This window comes from Seriola lalandi, unplaced genomic scaffold, assembly GCF_002814215.2.
Source record: "Seriola lalandi dorsalis isolate HSWRI2012SDOR001 ecotype SW California unplaced genomic scaffold, Sedor1 jcf7180002054694, whole genome shotgun sequence".
NCBI classification, from domain to species: Eukaryota; Metazoa; Chordata; class Actinopteri; order Carangiformes; family Carangidae; genus Seriola; species Seriola lalandi.
In genome coordinates this window covers 2,138,793-2,164,628 of record NW_019525247.1, presented here as the reverse complement: position 1 = coordinate 2,164,628, position 25,836 = coordinate 2,138,793, and the positions used below count along the sequence as shown (strand labels likewise).

At 40.6% G+C, this 25,836-nt stretch overlaps 1 protein-coding gene across 2 annotated transcripts in view; it reads right to left on the bottom strand.

Annotated features, from left to right (window-relative positions):
• Positions 1-25,836, bottom strand: part of lrch4 (leucine-rich repeats and calponin homology (CH) domain containing 4) — a 65,341-nt gene that overhangs the window by 11,168 nt on the left and 28,337 nt on the right. The window contains exons 2-18 of one of the 2 annotated variants that reach the window (XM_023423851.2): positions 23,401-23,545; positions 20,727-20,856; positions 20,327-20,432; positions 16,711-16,957; positions 15,857-15,953; positions 14,330-14,450; positions 14,126-14,220; positions 13,991-14,043; positions 11,071-11,223; positions 10,768-10,836; positions 10,530-10,584; positions 10,390-10,441; positions 8,884-8,985; positions 8,684-8,781; positions 6,594-6,731; positions 3,828-3,905; positions 1,609-3,486 (exon numbers count right to left, since the gene is read on the bottom strand). In XM_023423851.2, the coding sequence (XP_023279619.1) occupies positions 3,247-3,486; positions 3,828-3,905; positions 6,594-6,731; positions 8,684-8,781; positions 8,884-8,985; positions 10,390-10,441; positions 10,530-10,584; positions 10,768-10,836; positions 11,071-11,223; positions 13,991-14,043; positions 14,126-14,220; positions 14,330-14,450; positions 15,857-15,953; positions 16,711-16,957; positions 20,327-20,432; positions 20,727-20,856; positions 23,401-23,545 (1,979 nt within the window). In that variant the 3' untranslated portion in view covers positions 1,609-3,246. Of the gene's footprint in view, positions 1-1,608; positions 3,487-3,827; positions 3,906-6,593; positions 6,732-8,683; positions 8,782-8,883; positions 8,986-10,389; positions 10,442-10,529; positions 10,585-10,767; positions 10,837-11,070; positions 11,224-13,990; positions 14,044-14,125; positions 14,221-14,329; positions 14,451-15,856; positions 15,954-16,710; positions 16,958-20,326; positions 20,433-20,726; positions 20,857-23,400; positions 23,546-25,836 lie in introns of those variants that run through there. The other variant, XM_023423852.2, reaches the window with a different exon arrangement.

The window sequence follows — 25,836 nt, the reverse complement described above, 5'->3', positions numbered from 1 at the left end:
ACCTGACATATTTATTGATAATAATTTATATTTTATTACTTTATTATTTAAAGATATTTCATTTATGCTGGTCACCCCACTTCACCCATTCATTACTTTTGATGTCAGTACAAAGTTTTGGTTTACCATTACGGGGACAACTGTTTACAAACAATTTTTAGGGTTTTAGGATCTTGAATTCAAATAATCTGTCTCTCATTTGGGCCAAGGGTGTCAGGAACCTATTGTTTTCATCGTATTTATAATTTATGTATTTTTGAAGCTTAAGAATATATTCATGCAAAAAATCTGATGAAAATTACAAATATCTGCAAGTGGGTTCAGGCATGTCCAGAGGGCTCCATAGCGCCCCCAAAGGGTCATGTTGGGATAGAGTTGCTTGGGTATTCGGAGGAATAATTGCTAATTTTTTTTTTTCACTGGGCAAGAAGTCAGCCATTTTGGATTTTTACAAACACATTTTTGATGTCTTCTAAATCTCACGAAATTTTACACCAATGTTCAAACTGGTAGCTGTTTCAATTTGATATCACAGAGACTGACGAAAAGGTCTCTTGGAGCCACAGTCTTATGAAATCAGCCATTTTGTGATTTTATTTTGAAATTTTTGTGTATTCTTTGCCATTTACAGGGGTCTTACTTTTATGAACTCCTCCTAGAGGATTAACCAGATTGACTTCAATTTGGCTCAGTGCAATCTAGGGACCTTTGCGATGCTAAACGGTGAAAACTTTTCTTAGGACAGTGTGTGGCATTTACTTTACATGTTTCGCATGAAACAGAAAGTTGTTGTTACTCTAGTGTACATGGTCAAATCTGCTCCAAAGGCCTGGAGACATCTAAAGGGCATTAATCAGTTATAGTCATAGCGCCACCTACTGGGAACACAAAATTACATGTTTTATAGTTTTATCCTCAGAAAAGCCTCAACACCTTGATGATGCTTTGTTGTAAAGATTGATTTTCATCAAACGCTGTTGCCATGACGGCGCTACAAATTTCTATATTTCAACATTGTCCAATCTGCCCCAACCTTAACTGCCCCAATCCACCTCAAATGTAGTAAGAAAAATCTTAGTTTTACATTGATGAGGCGACACAAGAAGTGACATTTAACTAATTGTTTTTCAAATTCAGTGAGAGAGTCATGTCATATAACCTGTTGGCTGCCCCCCCGCCCCCCCCCCCCCCATGGGCTCACAGTGTGAGGGCTCACAGCTTTAATTGATATTATATTTTAAACCCACATCAGTCCGATAAGCGTTGTAATCAGATCCCACTCTGTGTTTAGTTGCAGACATTGACCTTATATGAGCAATAAGCCGAACACAGCATGTGGTAGAAACAGCAGAGGCCTTCAATCAATTATTCACCATTCCAAAGAAAGGAGAAAACCTTTTAATAATCAATGTTCTTTTATCTCTGAACGATTGAACATTGATTACTTTTACTAACCCTTTTTGATTACTAATTCACCTGTGTGTGTTATTTAAAGCACACACATCGATTACAAAGCTTTAAAACTATTGGCTTACAGGCTTTAACCAAATTAGCGAAGCCTTTGCTGATTCACCAAAGAGACAAAAGAGAAACAAAAACAGAGGAAAATAAATAAAAAAGCAATAATTTAATAACCTGTTTACATTTATACAAACACGAGGTCAGCCGGTCAAACTGACCAGTGAGAACAAAAATAGACACACACACAACCTCCTGGAGGGGTTTGTACCGTCTGTTTGGACACATGAAGCCTGGAGGGGGTTTGATGCAGCAACACTGCCACCTGCTGCTCACAGTTAACACAGCACACACAGAAACAACAGCAGTCTCTGCAAGTGGTCAGTTTTCATTAATTAAAAGGCACTGTATCACATCACTAAATGTCCAGGTTCCCTAGAAACTAACCTGCATCTCTCTCAAAGCTAAAAAAAAAAAAAAAAAAAAAAAAAAAAAAAAAAAAAAATCACATTCACAATTCACTCGTTCAATATTTTCTCTCTCAGGACAAACAAACCGACTAGAGCTTAAGCTGTAACACAGAGAGAGAGTGAGAACTGCTGCTGCTCTGGAGGCAGAATTCATCTCAGTGGTGAAGTTACAACTTGGTGAGTGGAGCTAAAGAACAACAGACTTCCTATTTGACTCAGCCATCCAGCCATGTAGACAGTCTACAGCATTTGGTAATTCTAACTAACAACAGGAGAGCATTTAGTTAAGCTACTTAACTAGTCTGCTGACCTCCTGATTTATCAGTTATCTATACTACACACTGGTCTGAGTGTTCGTATAACAAACTGCTGTTACACCATGTACACACAACACACACATCTCTCTTTTTTAATCTGCATGTTGGTATTTAGCTACAAGTATTTGTAATGCAGGTCACAGTTTGACTGTCTCATCAGCCTTGTCTCAAACAGCAGCAGCAGATGTTTGGATGCTGATAATGTTGCTCTGTGTCATATAGGTGTCATCAATATGTCAGAGGTTGTTTTTAGAAAACAAAAAACATAAGCTATTGTGGCTTTAATGTTAACTACACAGTCAGATGTGCTTGATGGTTGTATCATGTATCCTACATTTTGATTGGACGCTGGTTGAAATAAGATGAACTCTGAACAAACGACAACAACAAAGTAAAGCTTGTTGCTGCTCTGTGAGTCCTGATCTTAACAGGATCCACTTCGAGCATCTCCATGTTTTGTGGTTGGGCCGAGAATGATTTGGTGCTTTTACTTTGCTGCTCATCTACAGGTGCATGCTGGGAAAAAGCAGGTGTATGATGAACCTAGGATATCGTATCTTAACTGGGCTTCCTACACCACACCTGTTCATATGTCTCCACCAGTGAGATTGTTCTGACTCTCTGTGTCACAGAGTGAAGGCTAAGCTAGGCTAAGGCATCTCACTGTTCACCTGCTCTCATACAGTATGTGTCAGTTCATCAGCGTAGTGCTTCTGTTCCTCTGAACCTCTAATGAAGAGCTGTGTGTAGATCATCTGTCAAAGGTGCTCAGCTGCTCTGTGAAGCTCTAACATACCAACCAGAGCAGCTGTGAGTGTCAACACACACTCTAAGGTCACACACACACACACACACACACACACACACACACACACACACAGTGCAAAGCATTGTGTTAGATGACAACTGTGAGAGCAGCTGCCCCACACATGTTTCTGTGTGTTCAGTGTGTGTGTAGAGCAGTTCCTCTATGTAAGTACTTAGTGTTGTGTGTGTCTCCTCTAGGCAAGCAGGTAGCAGTACAGGACGTAGAGCAGGATCATGGCTGCACAGTAGAATAGCAGGAAATCTGTGGACAGCACCGAGGATGAGGACGATGAAGACGAAGGTGAGGAGTGGCGAGGGGAGAGGTGGTCCTTCTCCGCCATCCCGCCCCCCTCCACAGCCAGCAGGGCCGTCACACAGCGCAGCACAGCGGGCAGCTTACACAGAAGCACATCAGAGCACACACAGACGTCCATCTGGACAGGACACACACACACACACACACACACACACACACACACACACACACACAGTGAGGAGGAAACACATAGTAGTTAAAACGAGGAGACGAGAGACGACAGAACAGAGAGTAGAGTTACACAAAGCAGAGTGAGGGTTGGACTGAAAACCTGAACGGGGATCAGTCCGACCCTGACAGGAACAACAGAGCAAAACAAATGAGCTGAAAGCACAAGGACAATTCTTCTCAACTAAACACCGTTTTAAACATATTTAGATGCTTTAAGAAAGCAAAATGAAACATAACCAAACTAATGAAAGTGTCGAAGGAGAGAACAGTAAGAGGAGATGGATTTACCTCAGCGACTCCCAGCTTGCGACAAGCAGCTATGAAGTTCTCCACGTTGAGTCGACACTTTGCTGAGCTCAGTTTTGGCTGAAACATACCAGACAACCACATTTAGGTAACATCATGTCTGTGTTGTCATGAAGTGACTACTTTCTTCATTAGTTGGTATCAGGACACTGGAAATTCTCAAACCTCATCAGTACCTCTCTGAGTGACACAGAGAAACTGATGCATGTTTTATATCCAGCAGACTTTGACTACTGTAATGCTTTCCTTTCTGTTCTATCCAAATCATTATAAACCAGCTTCAGCTGATTCAGAACCTGCCCAGACCAGGACCAGAAGGAGAGAAAGTCCAAACACTGTTTACCTGTCAGCTTCTGTATTGACTTTAAAATTCTTTTATTTGTTTTTAAATCTTTTCATGGTCTTGCACCAGCAGATATGTCCCATGTTTACACTATATGAAACAGAATGGCTCCTCAGGTCTGAGCAGTCTGTTAACTGGACTCAAACCCGTGGTGAAGCAGCTTTTAGCTTTTATGCTCCAAGCTGATGGAACAATCTGACCTGAGAGCAGTGTAAACTCAAGACGTTCCTCATCAGCCTAGCTTTTAATTACACATGGATTTTAGTCATTAGTCACTTTATTTTATTCACTTATTTTATTGTAATTATGTTGTAAATTGTATTTTATTCTATTTTATCTGTTACTTTATCATTATTTTCTTCTTTATCTAGAGCTGCACAATTAATCGAAATATAATCAAAATCTCAATATGTGCAATATCGAAATCACAGGAGCTGTAATTTTTTTGATAATGGCAAACTGTGTCACAACAGTATTGTGCATTGTTCGCACCATAAGTTCTGTGAAGCTACAGAGATGCCCAGGCCTATAAATCATATTCTCCAGACATAAAGGAACATGTTTGTTTGGTACAAGACCAACAAAAATCACATCATCACTTAAAAAATTATTTTTTGTGAAAATGACATGAAAAAAACAATCATTCAAACTAAAATCACAATATCTGCCAAAATCACAGTATTGTTTATACAGTGGAGAGAACAAGTATTTGATACACTGCCGATTTTGCAGGTTTTCCCACTTACAAAGCAGGTAGAGGTCTGTAATTTTTATCATAGGTACACTTCAACTGTGAGAGACGGAATCTAAAACAAAAATCCAGAAAAATCACATTGTATGATTTTTAAATAATTAATTAGCATTTTATTGCATGATATAAGTATTTGATCACCTACCAACCACTAAGAATTCTGGCTCTCACAGACCTGTTAGTTCTTCTTTAAGAAGCCCTCCTGTTCTCCACTCATTACCTGTATTAACTGCACCTGTCCACACACTCAATCAAACAGACTCCAACCTCTCCACAATGGCCAAGACCAGAGAGCTGTGTAAGGACATCAGGGATCAAATTGTAGACCTGCACAAGGCTGGGATGGGATACAGGACCATAGGCAAGCAGCTTGGTGAGAAGGCAACAACTGTTGGCGCAATTATTAGAAAATGGAAGAAGTTCAAGATGACGGTCAATCTCCCTAGGTCTGGGGCTCCATGCAAGATCTCACCTCATGGGGCATCAATGATCATGAGGAAGGTGAGGGATCAGCCCAGAACTACACGGCAGGACCTGGTCAATGACCTGAAGAGAGCTGGGATCACAGTCTCAAAGAAAACCATTAGTAACACACTACGCCATCATGGATTAAAATCCTGCAGCGCACGCAAGGTCCCCCTGCTCAAGCCAGCGCATGTCCAGGTCCGTCTGAAGTTTGCCAATGACCATCTGGATGATCCAGAGGAGGAATGGGAGAAGGTCATGTGGTCTGATGAGACAAAAATAGAGCTTTTTGGTCTAAACTTCACTCGTCGTGTTTGGAGGAAGAAGAAGGATGAGTACAACCCCAAGAACACCGTCCCAACCGTGAAGCATGGAGGTGGAAACATTATTCTTCAGGGATGCTTTTCTGCAAAGGGGACAGGACAACTGCACTGTATTGAGGGGAGGATGGATGGGGCCATGTATTGCGAAATCTTGGCCAACAACTCCAGGACAACCAGGTCCTGGAGTGGCCTAGCCAGTGTCCCGACCTGAACACAATAGAAAATCTTTGGAGGGAGCTGAAAGTCCGTATTGCCCAGCGACAACCCCGAAACCTGAAGTATCTGGAGAAGATCTGTATGGAAGAATGGGCCAAAATCCCTGCTGCAGTGTGTGCAAACCTGGTCATGAACTACAGGAAACGTCTGATCTCTGTAATTGCAAACAAAGGTTTCTGTACCAAATATTAAGTTCTGTTTTTCTGATGTATCAAATACTTGTCATGCAATCAAATGCAAATTAATTACTTAAAAATCATACAATGTGATTTTCTGGATTTTTGTTTTAGATTCCGTCACTCACAGTTGAAGAGTACCTATGATAAAAATTACAGACTTCTACATGCTTTGAAAGTGGGGAAAATCTGTAGTGTATTAAATACTTGTTCTCCCCACTGTGTGTGTGTGTGTGTGTGTGTGTGTGTGTGTGTGTGTGTGTGTGTATATATATATATATATATTTATATTTATTGTGCAGCCCTTAGTTTTATTGTACTCATTGTCGCTTTCTTACTTGATTTGTCCCTTTTTTTTGTTTGTTTTTAGTAGTCGTCTGTGAACTTTGAACTGCACTCACTTGCATGAAAAGTGCTATACCAATAAAGTCCAAATCCAAAACTCAGCTGTTCAAATAACTTCATCAGACTCACCACTGCTGGGGAGGGAATGTGGATGATTGACACGGAGCGAGGACGGATGTGATTGACCAGCTGACAGAGGACGGTGCCGTTCGATAAGGCCTCACCCACATCCTCCGGGAGAGTGATCTTCAGCCAGGACTCCAGAGTCTGAAGAGGGACATTATAAAGCTTCTTACACAGAATTTACACAAACTACTAAAACCCAGGATTATCACAGTGATGATGTGGAAACATCATATAAAGTGAAACCATCTGACATCTGCAGTAAACTGTGAGAAGCTGATGGAAAATATACTTCCTGCTTCATTCTGTGTCAGATCCACAAGACCTCTGAAGGGGCCCTGACGTTAGCACCAGATCCTTTAAGTCCTTTGAGTAGCGAGGCGCGGTCTACATGGGTGAGACGTGTTTTTCCAGCACGTCCCACAGATTCTGGATCAGATTGATATTTTGGTTTGGAGGCCAAGTCAACACCTTGACCTTTATTGTTCCTCAAACCATTCCTGAATTATTTCTGCTGAAGTGGTGGTACGTGTCAAAGGAAATTCAGTCACTAATGCTGCCTTCAGAGTGACTTCTGGATCTGCTCCATCTACTTGAACTCAATCATTCAGCCTTCGTCCTCCAATGAATGTGGGCTGTCATCACCGTCCCTGCACACAAGACAGTCTCTGTCTGACTGTTCTGGTCTGTGGTTCTATCTTCAAGAATCTGTTGAAGACTCATCTCTTCAGAGAACACCTCCTCTCCTAACACCTCCAACACCCTAACATGTCTAACTAGCTCATACTATGAACTACGAACCTGATCTCCTTCACTTGTTAAATAGATGTAGTTCTTAGACCTTACACCAAGGTCTCCTACTGCTCTGAAGCTTCAGTCACCCAAGGTTTTAACTACATCTTTATCCAGAACACAGAAGGGTTGGGTGTAAGCTATGTGTGTGTGTGTGTGTGTGTGTGTGTGTGTGTGTGAGCGACTTAAGACTTGACTCTGGAGATTTGGGACTCGTGAACAATCTTTATTTTTATTTTTTGGCGCGTTAACATTGAGGAAATGCCTGGCGTGCTGAGTTCAGATGTCATTTCCTGACAGGAGATATGGATGGATAGAGCTGTGTGTGGTGATCAGCCCAGTGGAGCAGACTGCACGGCACACTGTGGTTCTGTGTTGCCGTCATCTCCCTCACGTCACGTTTGTTCCGGTCTCGCGGCTCCATCACTACCATTTATGTGTTTGTATCTTTATCATGGTTTCAACACTGAGGCTACAGTGGACCGCTGCTGACTCACTTTATATGAATAACAACAACAAACTGTATGAAGAGCTCGAAGAAGAATTTAAAATCCAGAGAAATATACATATGCTTCAGATAGTTGTTCATCCATCAGCAGAAATTCTGCAGAAAACAGACAATAGGAGCAGAGCAGCAGAGTGGGTTCAAGACCACAGTTCCCAGTACAGCTCCCAGGGAGTCCAGTTTAATAGAAAAAGCAGTGGCCAGAGAACAGGAAGATTTATTTAAAGGTTATATAGCTTTATTTTCTGCTCTTGCTTCATCAGAAATTCTAATAAGGTCTACAGAATTTAATTACAAAAAGATCCAGTGAAAGAGAAAAAACTACTAAAATCAAGAGATGTCTGGTGTTGTATTTACTACTGTACTGTCCAGTCTGAAATTCTAATCTCATATTCTCTATAGCTACTAATTTATACAGAGGAAAGTGACATAAAGAACCAGTTTTATGTGCTGGTTGTTCTTTCTGGTGTGTTGTTTTCCTCTGTTTGCTACAGGATTCTTGCAAAGTGTGATAGAGGCCGCATGTTACGGTGTCTCCAGACAGGTTCTGGTGGGTCAGTCCAAGTCAAAAGTCCGGGCTGATGTTTATTCCCATCCCATCCCTGTTCCCTCCCTTACTATCATGTATAACTTTATAGATAAGGGAGTGATGAAAATTCAGGACATGCACTGAATTCATTACATGCCGCAGTGTTCTCATCAGACTGTATGACAGCAGCAGGGGACTCTCTGCCGTGTGTGTGTGTGTGTGTGTGTGTGTGTGTGTGTGTGTGTGTGTGTGTGTGCACACATGCGTTACCTTGCGTAGTTGTGTGATATCCGGTCTCTCCTCTTTAGGAGAACGCAGCGTTGTGCGAGACTCGCTTCTGCCAGACTCACCCAGAGTGAAGACTGGTCCTGACAAACAGACACACAGAGCTAAGATTTTGCTGACGCAGTGTGTATGTGTGTGTATGTGTGTGTGTGTGTGTGTGTGTGTGTGTATTGTGATGTTTGTACCTGTGGGTTTGACATTGCTGCGGGAGGAGGCACGGAACAGGAAGCTGTTGGGTTTCTGGGCCTGACCAGAGGGAGGGGACAACTTCGGGGAGGACGGGACATCTGAAGGACACATTCAGGTCAATATTACAGAAGTGTCGGACTCGCATCAGAACATCTTCGTACCATCACACAATTTATGACACAGCAAGACAGTAAGATGTCATTCAAGACAGAACACAGAACCTAAGCAGTTTAGGTTCTAACACCAAAAATAATAAGACTTTTCTACTAATACACTTACTGCAACAGTTTCTCCCGGAGCTCTCAGTTTTCTCAAATCTCCAGAAAAGCAGGTAAGTGGACCTTGTGCAAGGATGTTTTATTCCATGGTTAAGAACAAACTCTGACACTAGGCAGAAGCACTGAGGTTTAATAACCAGCACTAGTACTTAGTTAGTGTGTGAACAGCCACTACGTTTATCATTATTCACATCTTTGGAAAAAGAAGAGTCTGTTTAATCTTCATATAAATCCAGAAATAGAAGCTGTAGAAAAAGAAATGTTGAAGCTATACTTATTTTAGTCCTGGATTTTGATGTAATACAGTAATACAGTTGATATGATGCTGCGTATCACTCTGCTCTTAGATTTACTCCTGGTGACACCTACAGTACCATCACTGGTCCTCTCTCTCTGTGAGACAAGATCAACACTGATTTATATTTATTTACAAACCACGGTTAAATAAACAAATATTCTTTTAAATCTGAACGTCATTAAGTGTCATTGTTTTATTAGGAATTGTTTTTTGTATTTCTTCTGTTTATTTTTCTGCTTGTGTGGTCTCAGCATCACCAGAAATGAGGGTTACCCCTGAGAAAATCAATAAAAGTTGGTTGATTAATTGCACTAAGATTATATTTCATACACTTAATTTTATATCAGTCACTTAGTCAGTTATTTATGTTTACAGCTATTTATTTACACTAGTAATATAATGCTCCCATGTTATTCTCAATACACCATAACAGGTGATTGTATAGCAGTTGATACATTTTTAGCCTCTGTGCTTTTATTTCGTTTTTATTTCAAACTGTTTCTTGTCTGTCTCTGCCCAAAGGATTGTTTAGTCTTCTCAAATGTTATCTCCTTGGTGGTTTCAATCTCATGTTATTTCTTTGTATTCTATTGTACAGCACTTTGGTCAACTCTGGTTATTCTAAATGTGCTTCATAAAACATTTAATTTGGTTTAGCACCGATGTTGTTTTTCATGTCGTTAATTTTGTTTGCTTAACATGTACAGTTTGTCTTGGCTGCCTATGTTTTGTTTTTTAATTTTTTTAATGTCTAGTTTTTAAGTCCACAAAGGTTTTTCATTGTTTTATTTTCTCATATCAAGTACGATCACTGTACAGCCAATGATAGGAACTTTTAAGTTGTCGCTGCCGGACCACATCGTACGCTTGTTTACTATATCAGTGCATGTGTGTGTGTGTGTGTGTGTGTGTGTGTGTGTGTGTACCTGTTCTGCTGCAGGAGCGTTGTAGAGACACTGCGCTCATCTGGTCAGCGCTCTGATGAAAACAAACAGCTCAGATTCACAACAATGACGACACACACACAGAATCCAGATGTTTACCACTGTTCACTGACACTACTCACTGCACATCTCTGCCGCAGGCCTGAGTGGGAGCTGCTGTTCTCTGGAGATGCACCACTAGGGGGAGACACACACCAAATTTATTGACCCGAGTACAGTGTCCACACCCTCCAGTTTCACTTCATTTGAACTGAGCAAAGACTGAAGGAAACGTGAGGATGAATGAAGTGAGACAGTCACTCAGTGTCAGATCTGTCTCTCTGCTGCTGCTCTGCTCTGTGTTTCATCTGCTCTACTTACGCTGAGCTACTTCCTGTCTGTGGTGCCGTGGCCACATGACTTCCTGTTTTGGTCGATGACTTTAGCAAACTGCAAAGACATGGAGAGCATGTAATTAGTTCTGAGAGAGGAGGGAGTCACCTCTGACAGAGAGCTGCTCCTCCACAAAGATGGAAACTTCAAAAAGCTCTGATTCAAATCAAAGTCAAGCCCATGCCGCTCATGTTATGTGATGTCTGTGTCCAAACCAGTCAGAAGCCTTTTTAAAGACGGCATCAACTGAAGCTTTTGATCATTAATGAAACATCATGAATGAAAGTTCACCTGGCCTTCTCCCTCTGCTGCTGCAGCCGCTCTCTCTCCTGCCAGATTAACAAGGTGCCCGGCCTCCTCCGCTCCTCTAGGGTGGGGCTGGAGGGGGACAGGGGAGACGAGGAAGCCGACAACGGGGGGCCCACGTCCACATGGAGGCTGGACCTGCAGAAGAAAGATAGGCATTAAAACTACAAATAGAGCGGGGTCCAAAAGACTCAAACATCTGTGGAGTCCTGTCCTGGGCCATTTATACACATAACCTACATTATGTGAGTCTATCCAAATATAAGCACCAATTGGTGAAATCTGTATATGGGTCCAAGCACAACCACTAACAATGAGAGAAGATATAAGTTTAGAATAGACCACATAAAAGTGAATCTGATCAGACTTTATTCAGAAGCTTGCTTTGTATAAAAAAAAAAGTCTTCTATAGCCTCTGCTTTGTGTTTTTATGAACTGTGTGTTGACTTTCCTTTTTTGAGTGTACGTATTCTATTTTTAATCTCCCAGAGGAAGTGTTGGAGGCTGAGATCTGAAACATCTGTTTGTCCCAGCTACAGACTGATTGAAGTGCTTCACTAAATGTTCCTCAGTGAGAGGGAACAGTTACCAGATCTAAATTACGTACAGTATGTGAGGCTTAATGAAGGTTTGAATGAATGTCAGTACAGTTAATAAAACTCAAAGATTCTGAACAAAGCTGTTTGTTGCTCCACAGGCTGAGAACAATGGAGCTGCGTCACATATTAATATGCAGCCAATAGAACTACTGGGATTCCCAGTCCAAAGAATGTGGTTGTGCAGCAGGATAAAAGCTGAACACTGCAGGCTGAAGGAAAATAACATTTCAGAGGGAATTAAGATGGACGACATCTTCGTACATAGGTTTACAGTCCACTGTTATCACTGTATGTATGATCAGTATTGACCATAAATTATGTTGGAAGCCACAAGCCAAAATTGTCTAAATATGTATATACTATCCTGCTCTCTCACATTACCACAGATGACTTGATGTGTGGAGATGTGGGAAAACACAAACTCAATTTTCATGCTACAGAAGAAAGAATCATCAATGAATCAGATTATTATGAACCAACTAATCCACTATTTATTCATTCATGTGTTTTAAAATTTCATGATCTGGTCAACTTTAAAACTGCACAGATAATTTAGACAGCACAAAACAAATTGTAAAAAAAACTGTGTACAGAGGTTGTACAGAGTTTGAAATCAAAAAACAAGGGTAAGGACAAATATAAAAAGAAGATGTCAAAGGGGTAAACCTGTGGATGAGTTGTGATGATGAATGAAAAATGTGTAGTTCACTTGGTAAATTGGAAAACATTTTTTTTTTTTTTTTAAATATGGTGATAAATAAATATAAAACTGAGATATGAACATTATCAAAGCATAAATGTGGCAGTGAAAGTCTTTTTATTGACTTTTTTTCTTGTTTTCTCTCTTTTGGTCTCTGTATATGAGACACGTCGGATCTCCTAATCGTCAGTTGGTACTGAATCCTGCTGCTTGTCTTATTACTGGAACTAACAGGTACAGTCACATGACTCTGGTGCTAGTTTCCCTTCATTCCCTGTAAGATTTCGGATTGACTTTAAAATTTCATTATTGACTTTTAAGGCTTTAAATGGCTCTGTCCCGAATTACATCTCTGGTTTATTGACATGGTAAGTTCCCAACCGAGAACTGAGATGGAGGACTGCTGGTCCCCCCAAAGTCAAGGTTTGTGACTGAGTATGAGCCCCAACACTCTGGAATCAGACACTGTAACTCTTTAACCTTTAAATCTCTTGTCCAAACACATTTCTTTGTCTAAGCCTTTGGTAATATCTGATATGCGTTTTATTTTGTATTGCTCTTTGTTCCTATTTTCTGATTCATGTAACATTATGTAGAGAATGTAGTTGTAATAAGCTGTAGCTTCACCTTTTCAGCCAGTATTGATATGTTTTATTTCTATGTGTATTGACTATGTATAAATATGAATATGGATTGGGATAAATTGAACATAACTATTATAAGTAAAGCATGGGTGTCAGTGTGAACTTTCGACAAGAAAAGCATGCATCTGCATACAACATGCAGAGCTTGAGGGGGAGTGAGAAAGTGACACTGTAAGTAATGGGAACAGCAGAGTATTGACTTTTCCCAGCTCTTCAAACAGCCTGTGAAGTGACCTTGTAAAAACCTGGTCTGACTGAGTCCACAGTCTCCATCCAGGGAAACAACACACTTCTGAATTAAAATGGAGGACCGGCCGAGCAGAATCACAGCTGATATGTAAATGTCTTCAGAGTTACTGGAACAAGTGTAAACAAATAAGACTTCAGCAGAGGTTAGTCCTCAGTGTTATGGTGAAGAGTTTCCTTTGCTTCTCATCCTCCCTGCAGCAGATTCACATGTTGGATGTGATACTTGTCAATCACCATGTACTCTTCCCACCACTTGCTGAAACCAGAAACTCCCACATCTTCACCCATTTGCTCTGGAGGATCAGCCTCATCTGCCATTTGTGTGATGAGCACAATATTCATGTTTTGCTCTTTAAGCTAATATTATTGTTTGTGCTTTAGGCTAATAATTTGGCTTTTCCTGGGTGAGGAGGCAGCCTGTCCTCTGTGTACAATCCCAGCAACACTGAAGCACGTCTCTGTTGAATGTAATCGACTACAATTACAACACACCAGACCTGACCACACACACAGTTGTGATGTGGGTGTGGTCAAAGGACATATACCGTTCAGACCTCCTTCTGAAATCCAGTGTTCAGCAACAGTTTGAAACAATAAACTGACTTTCTTTTATTGTGCTATGAACCTGTTTTGATGTATCATGTTGTAAACTTACTTTAGTTTATTACCAGTGCCATGTCAACTGTAGGTTTTATAAGTACAGTATATTTTACCTGCATATTGTTGAGTCCTGGTTTTGGGATGATGAAGATTTCTCCTTCTGATCCTGAAAATCAAAGATACAATCACTGACTTCCCTGTTGTGAGATAAGGACAAAGTTAATGATCAGCCTGTGGATGACTGGTACCAAAGGAGGTGTGGGTGGATCCATCCTGATCTCCTCTTCCTCTTCCTCTGTCACAGTACTGTCGATGAAGTCCAGCTGCTCAGCCTCTCCATTCACTGTGAAGAGAGTGGAGGAGAGTTTGTACTTCTTCAGTAATTCTGAGTGGAGAAATGGAAAATAAAAACCTTCCTGAACACTGTTTAAAGCAGGTGTGACCTGTCTTACCTTTGTTCACCTCCAGAGGAGATCCCTCTACCTCCTCCTCATCCTCCTCCTCCTCCAGGTTCCTCTGGTCTCTGCTGACCTCAGCCATGCGGAGGGAGCGCTCGGAGAAGTCGTCAGCTGACTGGAGGCACAGACAGAGACAGTGGTTAACACTACAGACACCACCCTGTTGGAACTGTGGGTCTGGTGGCGGTGTGGTGTACTCGGGTCTCCGATATCTGTGCTGGACCATATCTGTCACTTCTGTACCAGACTTTCACTCAGTGAAGTCAGTGAAGAGCACAGACAGTAACCACATTTACAGTTCTGGTCTCAGTTTTGGATTCCACTGTATTTTTGTATCACTGGAAAATGGACTTTACAGTTCACACCATGCTGTCCTAAGATAACAATAATAATAATAATGATAATAATAAAATATATTTGTTTAGCACCTTATCATGCAAGAAATGCAGCACAAAGTGCTTTACAAGAAATAAATTAGATGAACCAAATGCTTCACATGAAAAGACATAAAATGAACATAAAAAAATGTCAAAAACATTAAATATGGAATAGTAATAAAATAATAACAGAAAAAAATAAAATGAAAATAAGTTAAACTGTATTACAGTGCATTAGTGAAAAGCAAAGTGCAGAATTTCAGAGTTAGTTAAAAGCTGAGGTGAAGAGATAAGTTTTTATCTCAGTGAGGTGCTTCTTCTTCTCTGATATCTACAGGTCGCGTGTTCCACAGCTTTAGGTCGTAACTGACAAAGGCTGCATCCTGATTCTCCTCCAGCTGTAACCAGTGTTCTTGGAGGTCTATAGTTAACAAGGGAGTTAGTGGTGTAGCTTAGTGCAAGGCAGATAAAACTGGACTGATGTTGTCTCTTTCTTTTTGGTTCTGGTTCACAACCAAGCTGCAGAGTTCTAGATGAGCTAAAGTCTCTCAGTAAAAAGTGCATCACAGCAAGCAAGTCTGCCTGAAATGAAGGCATGAATCAGTCTTTCAGCATCTTTTTCATCTATAAAACTTTAGTTGTTTCTGTGGAGGAAACATGATGTTGTCATCACCTTGCTGATGAAGGACCTGAACCTCAGATCTGAATTTAAGAGAACACAGAGACTGTAATCTCAGGTTTAATCCAGGGAGTTCATTTCCCAGATTATCAAAGAGCATGTCCCTTTTTGATTTGCGGCCGACTTGTAGGATTTCTGTTGCTTCCTCATTTAACTTTAAGAAGTTACTGCTCATCCATTTAATTACTACTAGAAGACAGGTGGGGATGGAGTTTACAGTTGCAGCATCATTTCGTTCAGCAGAGATATTATATAATGTCCTGCACAACACTGTCAGTGTTGATATGTTGTTGTAGGTTTGGACAGTAGTTACGTTTAGTATTTTGTCTGAGGAAAATAACGAGAGCCGGGTGGAACCATGGCTTCAAAGTGATGACTCCTATCCTCATGTAAAATCATACTGAACTGACTCTCTCTGTTGTGTGTGTGTGTGTGTGTGTGTGTGTGTGTGTGTGTGTGTTTTACCTCATTGCCAGACCACCTCTTGCTGCCGCTGTCCACACTGTTGAAGCCAGAGTCCAGTCCTCCAAACTGACCTGTGAAAAGCTCCTGGTCTGACAGGCTGCAGAGAAACATGTAGATCACAACTTAAACACACAAGTAAACACAAAGCAGCTTTGTCACACAGGGGGTCATTAGACTGAAGTTCAATGGCTTGTGTTTTTGTTCTTTTATCTCTGTCCTTGGGTCTGTGTGTGTGATGAGAACAGTTCAGCAGGTCACTAACAGAGCTTCATTCAGGTTTATAAATATTTGATTGACTCTGCTTTCTCTTAGTTAATCTGACCTTTCACTATCATCATTTATCAGCCAATCCTCTTCCTCCACTATTTATTTATCCTTGCACCTCTCACTCACATTATTCCTCTTCTGGGATAAGAATATGTTTGGGTAAAATACATATAATCGTAATTCCATGATCCTATAATATTTAGCTGTAGTAGCTGCCACTGTCAGTAAACAGTACTTATCCACTGATGCCTGAAGTCATAATTTTAATAGAAAAAAAGTCATAAAAATCTTAGGGGAAAAGGTCATTGTCCTTGCCCCCGGTTTACTGGTTGTTGTAATATTCATAAAAAATACATATTTTTCTCTCTAAATTTAAAATTTTTTTAATTTTCATAAGATTCAGCCTTTTTTCTCATAAGATTCTGACTTCATTCTCGTAATTCCGATTACTTTTTTTTCCTCAATGTGGCCTTTATATTGATGGTATTGTCTAAAATAAACCTGAATGTCATAAGATATTCAGATGAGTAAGACCTTCCTTCATCCATGTTTCTAATCTACCCCTTCCTTCTCTTCCTCCTCCTCACCAGCTGTTGAACCCGGTGGGTCTCAGATGTCTCTCCAGCTCCTCCTGGCTCCTCTTGCAGGCCTCCATGTTGAGGTACTTGAAGATGTGGTATTTGCCCTTGGAGCAGATCTGCGCAGGCGGCATTTGCAGCGGGTTGTTGTCCAGCGAGATGCTCTGGAGGTGCCGAAGGTGGCGGTAGCAGAGGGGCACGTGGGAAATGCGGTTGCAAGACACATCGAGCCGGACAAGAGGGAGCTCGGATATTTCTGCACGGGGCACAGGGAAGGGTTGTTTTTAATTGCAGTCATTATTGACACTCATCACCTTTTTAGATGTACACCAATTGTTTGATATTATATTGGAGTGGATGATGCCGTCCTTTACATGCTCCACCGAGCCCATTCTTACTTGGATGAGCCAGGTAGTTACATGAGGATTATGTTCTTTGATTTTTCAAGTGCATTTAACATCATCCAACCCCCATTCTTAAAGACAAGCTGGAAGGGATGGGGGTGGATGCCTGCTTCACGTCCTGGATTGTGGATTACCTGACAGGAAGACCACAGTACGTCAGGCTGGGTAAATGTGTCTTAGGGACAGTGGTGAGCAGAGTCCTGTCACATCCACAAATACTAGGATGATACAGCTATTGTGGCGCGTATCAGGAATGGGCAGGAAGAGGAGTACAGGGATCTGAAGACGGCCTTTCAGTGAATGGAGCGACAAGAACTGCCTCCTTCTGAACACCTCCAAGACCAAGGAGATAGTCATCGACTTTCGGAGGTCTAAGCCCACCCTTCAGCTGGTCAACATTCGAGGGAAAGACAATGAGGTGGTGCACAGTTATAAATACCTAGGTGTGCACCTGGACAGTAAACTGGACTGGTCCCTGAACACAGATGCCATCTACCTGAAGGGGCAGAGCTGGCTCTTTTTCATGAAGTCCTTTGACATCTGCCGTGAAATGCTGCACGCGTTTTATCAGTCAGTGGTTGCCAGTGTACTTTTTTATGCTGCAGTCTGCTGGGGTGGCAGCATGTCATGAACACAAAGAGACTGGACCAGCTGGTCAAAAAGGTTTGGTCTGTGCTTAGCAGGAGTCTGGACTCACTCAAGACAGTTGTGGACAGACGCATGCAATGTAAGATGGAGGCCATCTTGGACAATGCCAACCATCCTCTCCACAACATTCTGGCAGGACAGAGAAGCAGCTACAGCTGCAGCAAACGTCTCACCTCACTGTGCTGCAGAACAGAGAGGTTCAGGAGATCCTTTTTTTCCTGCTGCCATCAGGCTATACAACACCTCAACCAAAGGAAGTGGACTAATCCAATTATTATTGTTTATTTATTATCAACTGTTATTATTATTATTATTATCAACAATGAGCTAATGGACACATGAATTTCCCCTAGGGGATAAATAAAGTATCTATCTATCTATCTATCTATCTATCTATCTATCTATCTATCTATCTATCTATCTCTCCTTGTCACAGTCAGACACTCCCCCACCCATCCACAAAACCCACAAATCTCTACTTCCTGTTTCTGCTGTGATTTTATTCTGAAAGTCCTCACTGGAAGTTGTGATTCGTATCTTACTGCCCCATTGATGCTTCTTTTGGATGTTTGGTGCTGCTCCTCACCCACACACAGTTAATAGCTAGCTGTTCAATAGCAAACAATGGTCTGGTTAGCAAAGACTAATCATTTGAAATAAATATGTAATTAAAAAAATTTAACTAAATGTCTAAATATAGAAACTTTTAAAAAGCTGATCTGTATGATTCAACTGAAGAGATCATAAGATCAAAGTTCAAGTAAGTTCTTCAGATCACCCATCTCCACTTTGAGCTCTTTTTTTGTTCAGGGTCAAATTTAACTTGGTTGTGATATCCCCCTTTTTGCAAATGTAAAATTGTTCCATGGAATCCACTGATGAATAAACAGTAAACAAGAATTTTTTTAATGTATACAAATGCTGCAGGGACTAGAATCATCAGACTGGTGTGATTTTGTGCAGCAAAGGATAGAATCGCACTTTTGAGGAGATTTAAAAAAAAAAATTGAAAAAAAAAATTATATATATATATATATATATATCTCTACTGTATAGATATATATCGCGTATAACCTAAAAATAACACATTATTATCTATAGGCCATATCACCCAGTCCTAAGCTGGACAACTGACTCTTCATTTGTCTTTACTATTCAAACACAACTCCAACTATCACAGATATTTCAAATTAAAAGTGTTCCACCCTTTTGTTTACTGGTGGTGTGTTATTGTGAAAAACCTGCAGGAAGTGTCACTGACAGACTAACAGAGAGGAAATAAATAGTGAATGAAACTACTAAAAAGAAAAGAAACAGAAAGCAGCAGAGTGAGAATACACTGACTGTGGCGTAATAGTGAATTTACCACATTAGCTGTTGCAGCAGAGGTGATCCCACCCCCCTTAAAGTCCCCAGTTTATTAATGACGATTATCTGAAAGTGTGCCATTATATTAATGTTGGCTTTTATATGAAAATTTACTGTAGTGTACATCACTTCTGACATTCGATCAGGTGTAAGGTCAGATCTGTCCAAATATTATAAATCACCTTATAGTTTTCACCTTACCACATGAGCCAACTGGTTTTAATTTAAAGAGATGAAAATCCAATGTTAACATCCATATGATTTTTTATATAATACAATACATATGATGAGTGAAATAATCATCAACACCATGACTGATTTTTTTTTACCTTGAATTGCAGTGAACCAACTAGTCTTATAAAAACAGATCCAGGGCCAGGGTTTCATATGTCACAAACCTAGGAACAAATCCTGTCAAGTTGTGGGGACAAGGGGCGCGGCTAAATAAACTTGAAGCCTTGTCAGTACACAGTGAGAGAGAGTTAGCATTAGCACAATCACTAACACTATCTCAGCTACAAGCTAACGAACAATATAAATAAGTAAAAGATGCTAACTGTGCTAACTGTTCTGATCCGTCTGCTTGTCTGTGATTCTGGTCTCAATAGACTCCTCATCTGAGTCTGGGTCTGACTGAGGTTCAAACATGTGGCTGAGTCTCTCTGATCTTTCCTCCTCTAACCATCTTGATACTCTGCTCTTTCACCTGTCAACCTGGAGCAAGCAGGTGGTGGGCGGGGCTCAAGGCCTGATCCAGGTTTCTCAATCAGGAAGTAAGAGGAGATGAGCTTCAGATCCAGTTTAATGTGTGAAAACCACGTTAAACTAAATATGAATCATAGCAGAGGACTTTTAAAGACTTTAAAGCATGACTGGAGAGAAATAATGATACTAAATCCACTTAGTAAACACATATATAATAAATGTCACATTATTAGTTTAAGAACATCTCTCAGCTGCACAATAATGATGCAATTACCATCTAACTTCTGCATTAGAACCCATTGAATCGTTTACACATAGCAATACTTTGATCAGGCTGTTGCACTTTGGGGGTCAGAGATCTGCATCATCAGTACAGACATAGATGAACTGGGAAGAATCACGTCAGTTTTCAGCTGGGTTTATCAGCAGATCACAGTGGGATTTTTTAGGAGGAGGGAGACCACAGGAGCTGACAGTTCAATAATCAGGTGAGTCTGTACCTTCAGGCAAAGTGGTGAGCTGGTTCCTCCTTAGGTTCAAGTCCCTCAGGCACTCCAGCTGACCGAGCTCTGCAGGCAAACACTGCATCTCATTACAGCTCATATCCTGACAGAAACACAGAGAGAGAGAGCACTGTGAACCAGGACCAGGATCTACAACACATCACCACTCACCTGTGTCACTACATCAGAGTGGATCTACATACTTTTAGCTTTAAACTCAGACATGATGCAGTTCTGACTGTGACCCATAAGGACACAAAGATGTGACTGAAAGAATGACACTGCTGGACCTGTTGCTGAGAGAGCACAGACAGATACTGTTTGTGAGAGACAGCAACGTGTGTCTGTGTGTGTGTGTGTGTGTGTGTGTGTGTGTGTGTGTGTGTGTGTGTCGTACCAGCTGTCGGAGGTGTGTGAGGGAGTATACGGAGGCGGGCAGTGAAGACAGCTTGTTGTTGCTGACGATGAGCACTCGCAGGAGGGGAAGCTGAAACACCGACGGGGGTAAACTGGACAGAAGATTACGACTGTGGGGACGGACGGACACACACACACACACACACACACACACACACACACACACACACACACACACACACACACACACACACACACAAAGAGTGAGGTCATTCCAGAGGGATATTGTGCACCATTGCATTGAATTTCAAAGGTGCTTCCACTCACACACTCAAACACCACAGTTTAATATAGCAGCTAACTGGTTAGTCACCATGAAATGTGCAGCTAGTCTTAGTATTTGTTTGTTGTACAGTATCTTTGCCTCGAGCCAATACGAGCCACCTGGAGGGTTTTTCTGGTCTCCTAGCAACAGTATAATTATAGTGTGAGCAGAGGAGTGTCAGTGTGGTTCTGTTGTTGTAAGATGGTTTGTACAGGATTTGGATGACCTGGTTTAACTTTCAGCATCAACAAACACTGGAGTTGTGCAGCACCTGCAAACTGTGACACTGATGCAAAGTGTTCACTTCTACCTTTGTGGTGTGTTCAAGTGCAACTTCTATTGTAATTTGGGATTTTCTTTACAGACCATCATCCTGGTTCAAATTTCTCCAACCTGAACGACCAAAGACCTGGTTAATTCCTACGCTCTGATACGACCCACAGGCGCATCTCCTGAAATGCCAGAACCTACCAGACTTCATGGTTACAGCAACACCTGGTTACGCTTATGGGAGAGTCACGGTTTGGTTTGGTTTATAGACACAAAGACAGGTGAGGAATAGGGAAAGGTCACAGTTTGGGTTAAAATAACCGCTTCCTTAAGGCTGGAGGAGCTTTTTTGCCATGGTTACAACAATAAAGATGCCGAGAAGGTTGTAGAACGGTCCTGGATAAAAGAAACAATGATGACTGTGGGTCTCAAACAGGAAACTGACAATCGTCTCCTGTGTTAAAACCCCATCCAACCACCTTCACCTCCTCCTCACATGCTCTCTGTTCTACGTCACTGGACTTCCTCTGTTCTACATAACCTGACTTCCTCATTTGCTCCAGTTATAATCACTACCGTTAGATGTTGCCTAAATATAAATGTACCTACCACAGTTTTCCCTGTGAAACGTTAGATTATTACAGATATTTTAGAAGCACTCATTTTCAGCTTCACCAAATAAAGTAAAATATATTAGTTGTTGACTGGTACAGACCACGAGACTAAAGGTAGAGAGCCACAAAGAAGCAATATGATTCAGCTAAACATGCTGAACAATGAATTAATCACCTTCTCCTCGGTACAGTCTGTGCTACTTTTTCCTCATCAATCCCTGCTGTCATCAGCATCTTTTACTATCTAAGTGGTGCATAGACATCTAGTCATAATTTCTTCATTCTATTTATTTATTTATTTAGACCCCCATTAGCCACTGTGTTGTAACAATGGCTACTCTTCCTAGAGTCCCATTAAATTCTTCAATGACAACAGACAATCAATACACATCAACATCATTCATACTTACATTGAGACTCACAATACACACTAACTCAAAATCTATCTAACACATACAATAGCTCTATTCAATAATTTAATTTCTTCATAACTGAGAAAAGAAAACTTTATTCTATTCTCCTATTTCATTTCCATTTCAGAAAACTTAAATATAAAAGTCTTATGAAGAAAGTCATAGTGTTCTATACTATTGCCTGTGGAAACAAATACAATATTAACTTTTTAATAAAACATAGTGTACTAATTTCTAATGTCAAGAAATGTGGAATGTGAATCCAGGCCACCAATGATCCATATTCAGCCGTTCTCTGTATTAAACTAGTTCTACATGGTGGCAACAGAAAATGACGCTCTGATACCTGCCCAGTAAAATGATGATGTCTATCTGTGAAGAGTGATAAGTTACTATGAACACTAGCTTGTTAGTGACACCACAAAGTACACAAAATACTTATAAACTTCACCACCATAAACAACAGAACTGTCAATATGAAAACAGTCTGCTGTGCAAATAAAGGATGGGACAACTGATTTGATTCATCTCTCGAAGCAATGTTGACATGTTCCAAGATCTCTTACTAACTTTGGTGAGTACAATGTTGTCATAACTGACGTATTGTTCAAAACACATGTAAGATGTTTAAGGGGTTGATGTATCGTGTAAAACTAGTTTGAATAAAATATAAGATGTTTAACATTTTGTTATTCACAAGAAGAACAAAAAAAAAAAAGGATAAAAAAGCAACTTCCACATTTGAAAATTTGTTTAATGTGATTCATGATACTTTTGTAATGGAGAAATGAATGCCTGCTGAAGATTCTGATTGAATATATGTATCTCCACTTTGATCAGACTTTCTGTCTAACAGAAGTTGAAGTAAATAGAAGTATTGTCAGCATATTGAGGTTCACTTGTATGTAGATGTGAGAGGTTCCCTTGGTTACCAGTGGTAAAGTCAACCATCAGACATTTTCTATATTGTATTAACTCGACTCCAAATGAAAGTTGATTGCCTTCCAATGTGCACTGCTGTACAATCAGTAGACCAGCTCTATTTTCCTGTGCTGTTTGGCTCATGAAGCAGCGTGTATGAAGCAGACTTACCTGAGGTTGAGGTAGGTGAGGGCCTGGAGGTTTCCCAGGCTGGAGGACAGCGAACGCATCCCATTGTGGTAAAGGCTCAGTGTCTCCAGAGAGATGAACTGACAGAGCTCCTCCGGCAGCTCGCACAGACGGTTCTTAGACAGATCTGAAAACACAAGAGTGCTGAACATTAGAGCCATCAGAGGTTCTCCAGTATTCAGACATCCAGTGGCACAAAGTGAAATAGAATCACCTCCTCATGGTCGTCTGCCTTCTCCACTCAGACTAGTTTCAAGTCACATCCCTGTTTATCCAGAGTCACAGAAAATATTAAACATTTGTGTGAAATTTTGTCATAATTGATGCAAAGCCTTGAGTTATGGTTAAAAAGTATTTTGTGAGGTCACACTGATCTTGACCTTTGACTATGAGTTCTTGAGTCCTGGAGTTGATATTTGTGGCATTTTTGAAGGGATTCCCTTGAGGAGTTTTCCAAGATATTGTGTTCACAAATCCAAAACTATGTTTTGTGAGGTCATACTGACCTTAACCTTTGACACCCAAAATCTAATCAGTTCATCCTCGAGTCCAAGTGAATATTTGTGCCAAATTTGAAGAAGTTCTGTCAAGGCGTTACTGAGATATCATGTCCACAAGAATGAAATTGATGTATGGATGTACGGATTATGGCGCCGGCGCATGGACAAAGTAAACTGTGCTACGCAAATACCACGAGATAATAACACAGATGACATCAATCAAATTCATACTTTTTTTTTATGTTCTCTGTGTCCTCGGCCGTACAACAGCAATCGAAACTACTCTCCAAAAACCACAGGTCTAAAACTGACAACCCGCTCTGAATCCACACTGCTGTGACAGAATCTTGGCAATGTCCACTCTCATCCACTTTGACCAAACTGGGTGAGCATGTCCAAAAATAGCTGCTATTGGCGGCTTCCTGCTCTCTGTTTCCAGAGTTAGCTCCACAGTAAGTAGGCCATTCTCATCCACCTCCAAGGAGACAAGGATACAAGGATACCAGTCTTACATTTAGAGATAAAATGACCCTGCCCAGTCAAGCATGGTCCGGACGTACAGCCACTGTTGTTACAAGCTTCAGTCCCTCCTTAGCAGAATTATTTTTTAATATATTTTATAATAATGAATCAGACAAAAATACATTTACACCTGTGGATGATTCATCAGACTCTGATTTTCCTTCTCACTACAATTTAGAGATGTTTTTCTCAGAAAATTATTTCTATATCTACGATAACAAAACAGCTCCAGTTTTAAGAGAAATACTAAGTCGTGACTGGGAGAAGAAAGTGCCTCCTAACAACTGAAACAATTAGTCAATTGAAAGGAAGTTAATTAGCAACTAATAGTGATAGCTGATTAAGGTTCTTTTAGTACAAATAAAGATGTCAAACAATGGGAGCTTCTGCTTATATTACTATAAAGTGAATATCTTTGGGTTTTGGACGGTTGGTCACATTAGATATCGTTCATCTAATTTACCGTTGTTTGATACATTCAAATAAACTGAAAACAACAGATTAATAGGAAATAGGACTTCAACTAACATCTATTTTCAATATCTCTTAGTCTGCAGATTATTACCTCTGTTAAGGAGGTTTTGTTTTCATCTACACTGTATGTGTTTTCTTGTTTGTTTGTCAGCAGGATTACACAAAAAGTACAGAACCACTTTCCGTCAAACTTCGCATTTTACTGATAAGACATCAGAGATCAGTGTTCAAAACTTCCCAAAGCCCAAGGTATCTTATTTTATTTGACCATCAGCCCAAAATTTAAAAACTGTTCAATTTACTACCAAAGAAAAGTGACAGAGATAATGGAACCAACAAATATTTGGCATTTTTGGACATTTTGGACATCGTGGACCTTTTTGGATACATCTTGGAATGTGACTAAAACTAATTGATTATCAAAATAGTTGCAAAATAGCTGCTAATCGATTAATCATTCTAGCTCTGAATGAAAATATTCGTTAGCTGCAGCCCTGCATAGTTCTCTATATTTTGAATCTTATCCGTATCTGTATCTCACCTCCCCCTTCCTAATGAGGGGTTATTACTGGCCACGCTCAGTATTGACTTCATCATCATCATCAGCTCTTCTCTACACTGATATCTTTATATCTAAACTCTACAACCAGCTGAGTGCAGGGTAAAGATGTGTGAACATGCAGCAGACACAATGAAGCATCAATAGATTGCCCATAGAGCTGCATCATTAGCACTGAGCTTGGTCTGGCAGCAGGATGAGACAGTCTGTCAATGGCAGACAGCCCAATGGCTGTTTATTGATTGCTGTTGGAAGCAGCAGCAGGAGGAGGAGGAGGCAGTTCCTCTCTTTGTTAGAGCTTCTATAGGGACGCTTTTTTGGAAGACTTCAAGTGAAATATTGAGAAGAGCAGAAATGTGAGAA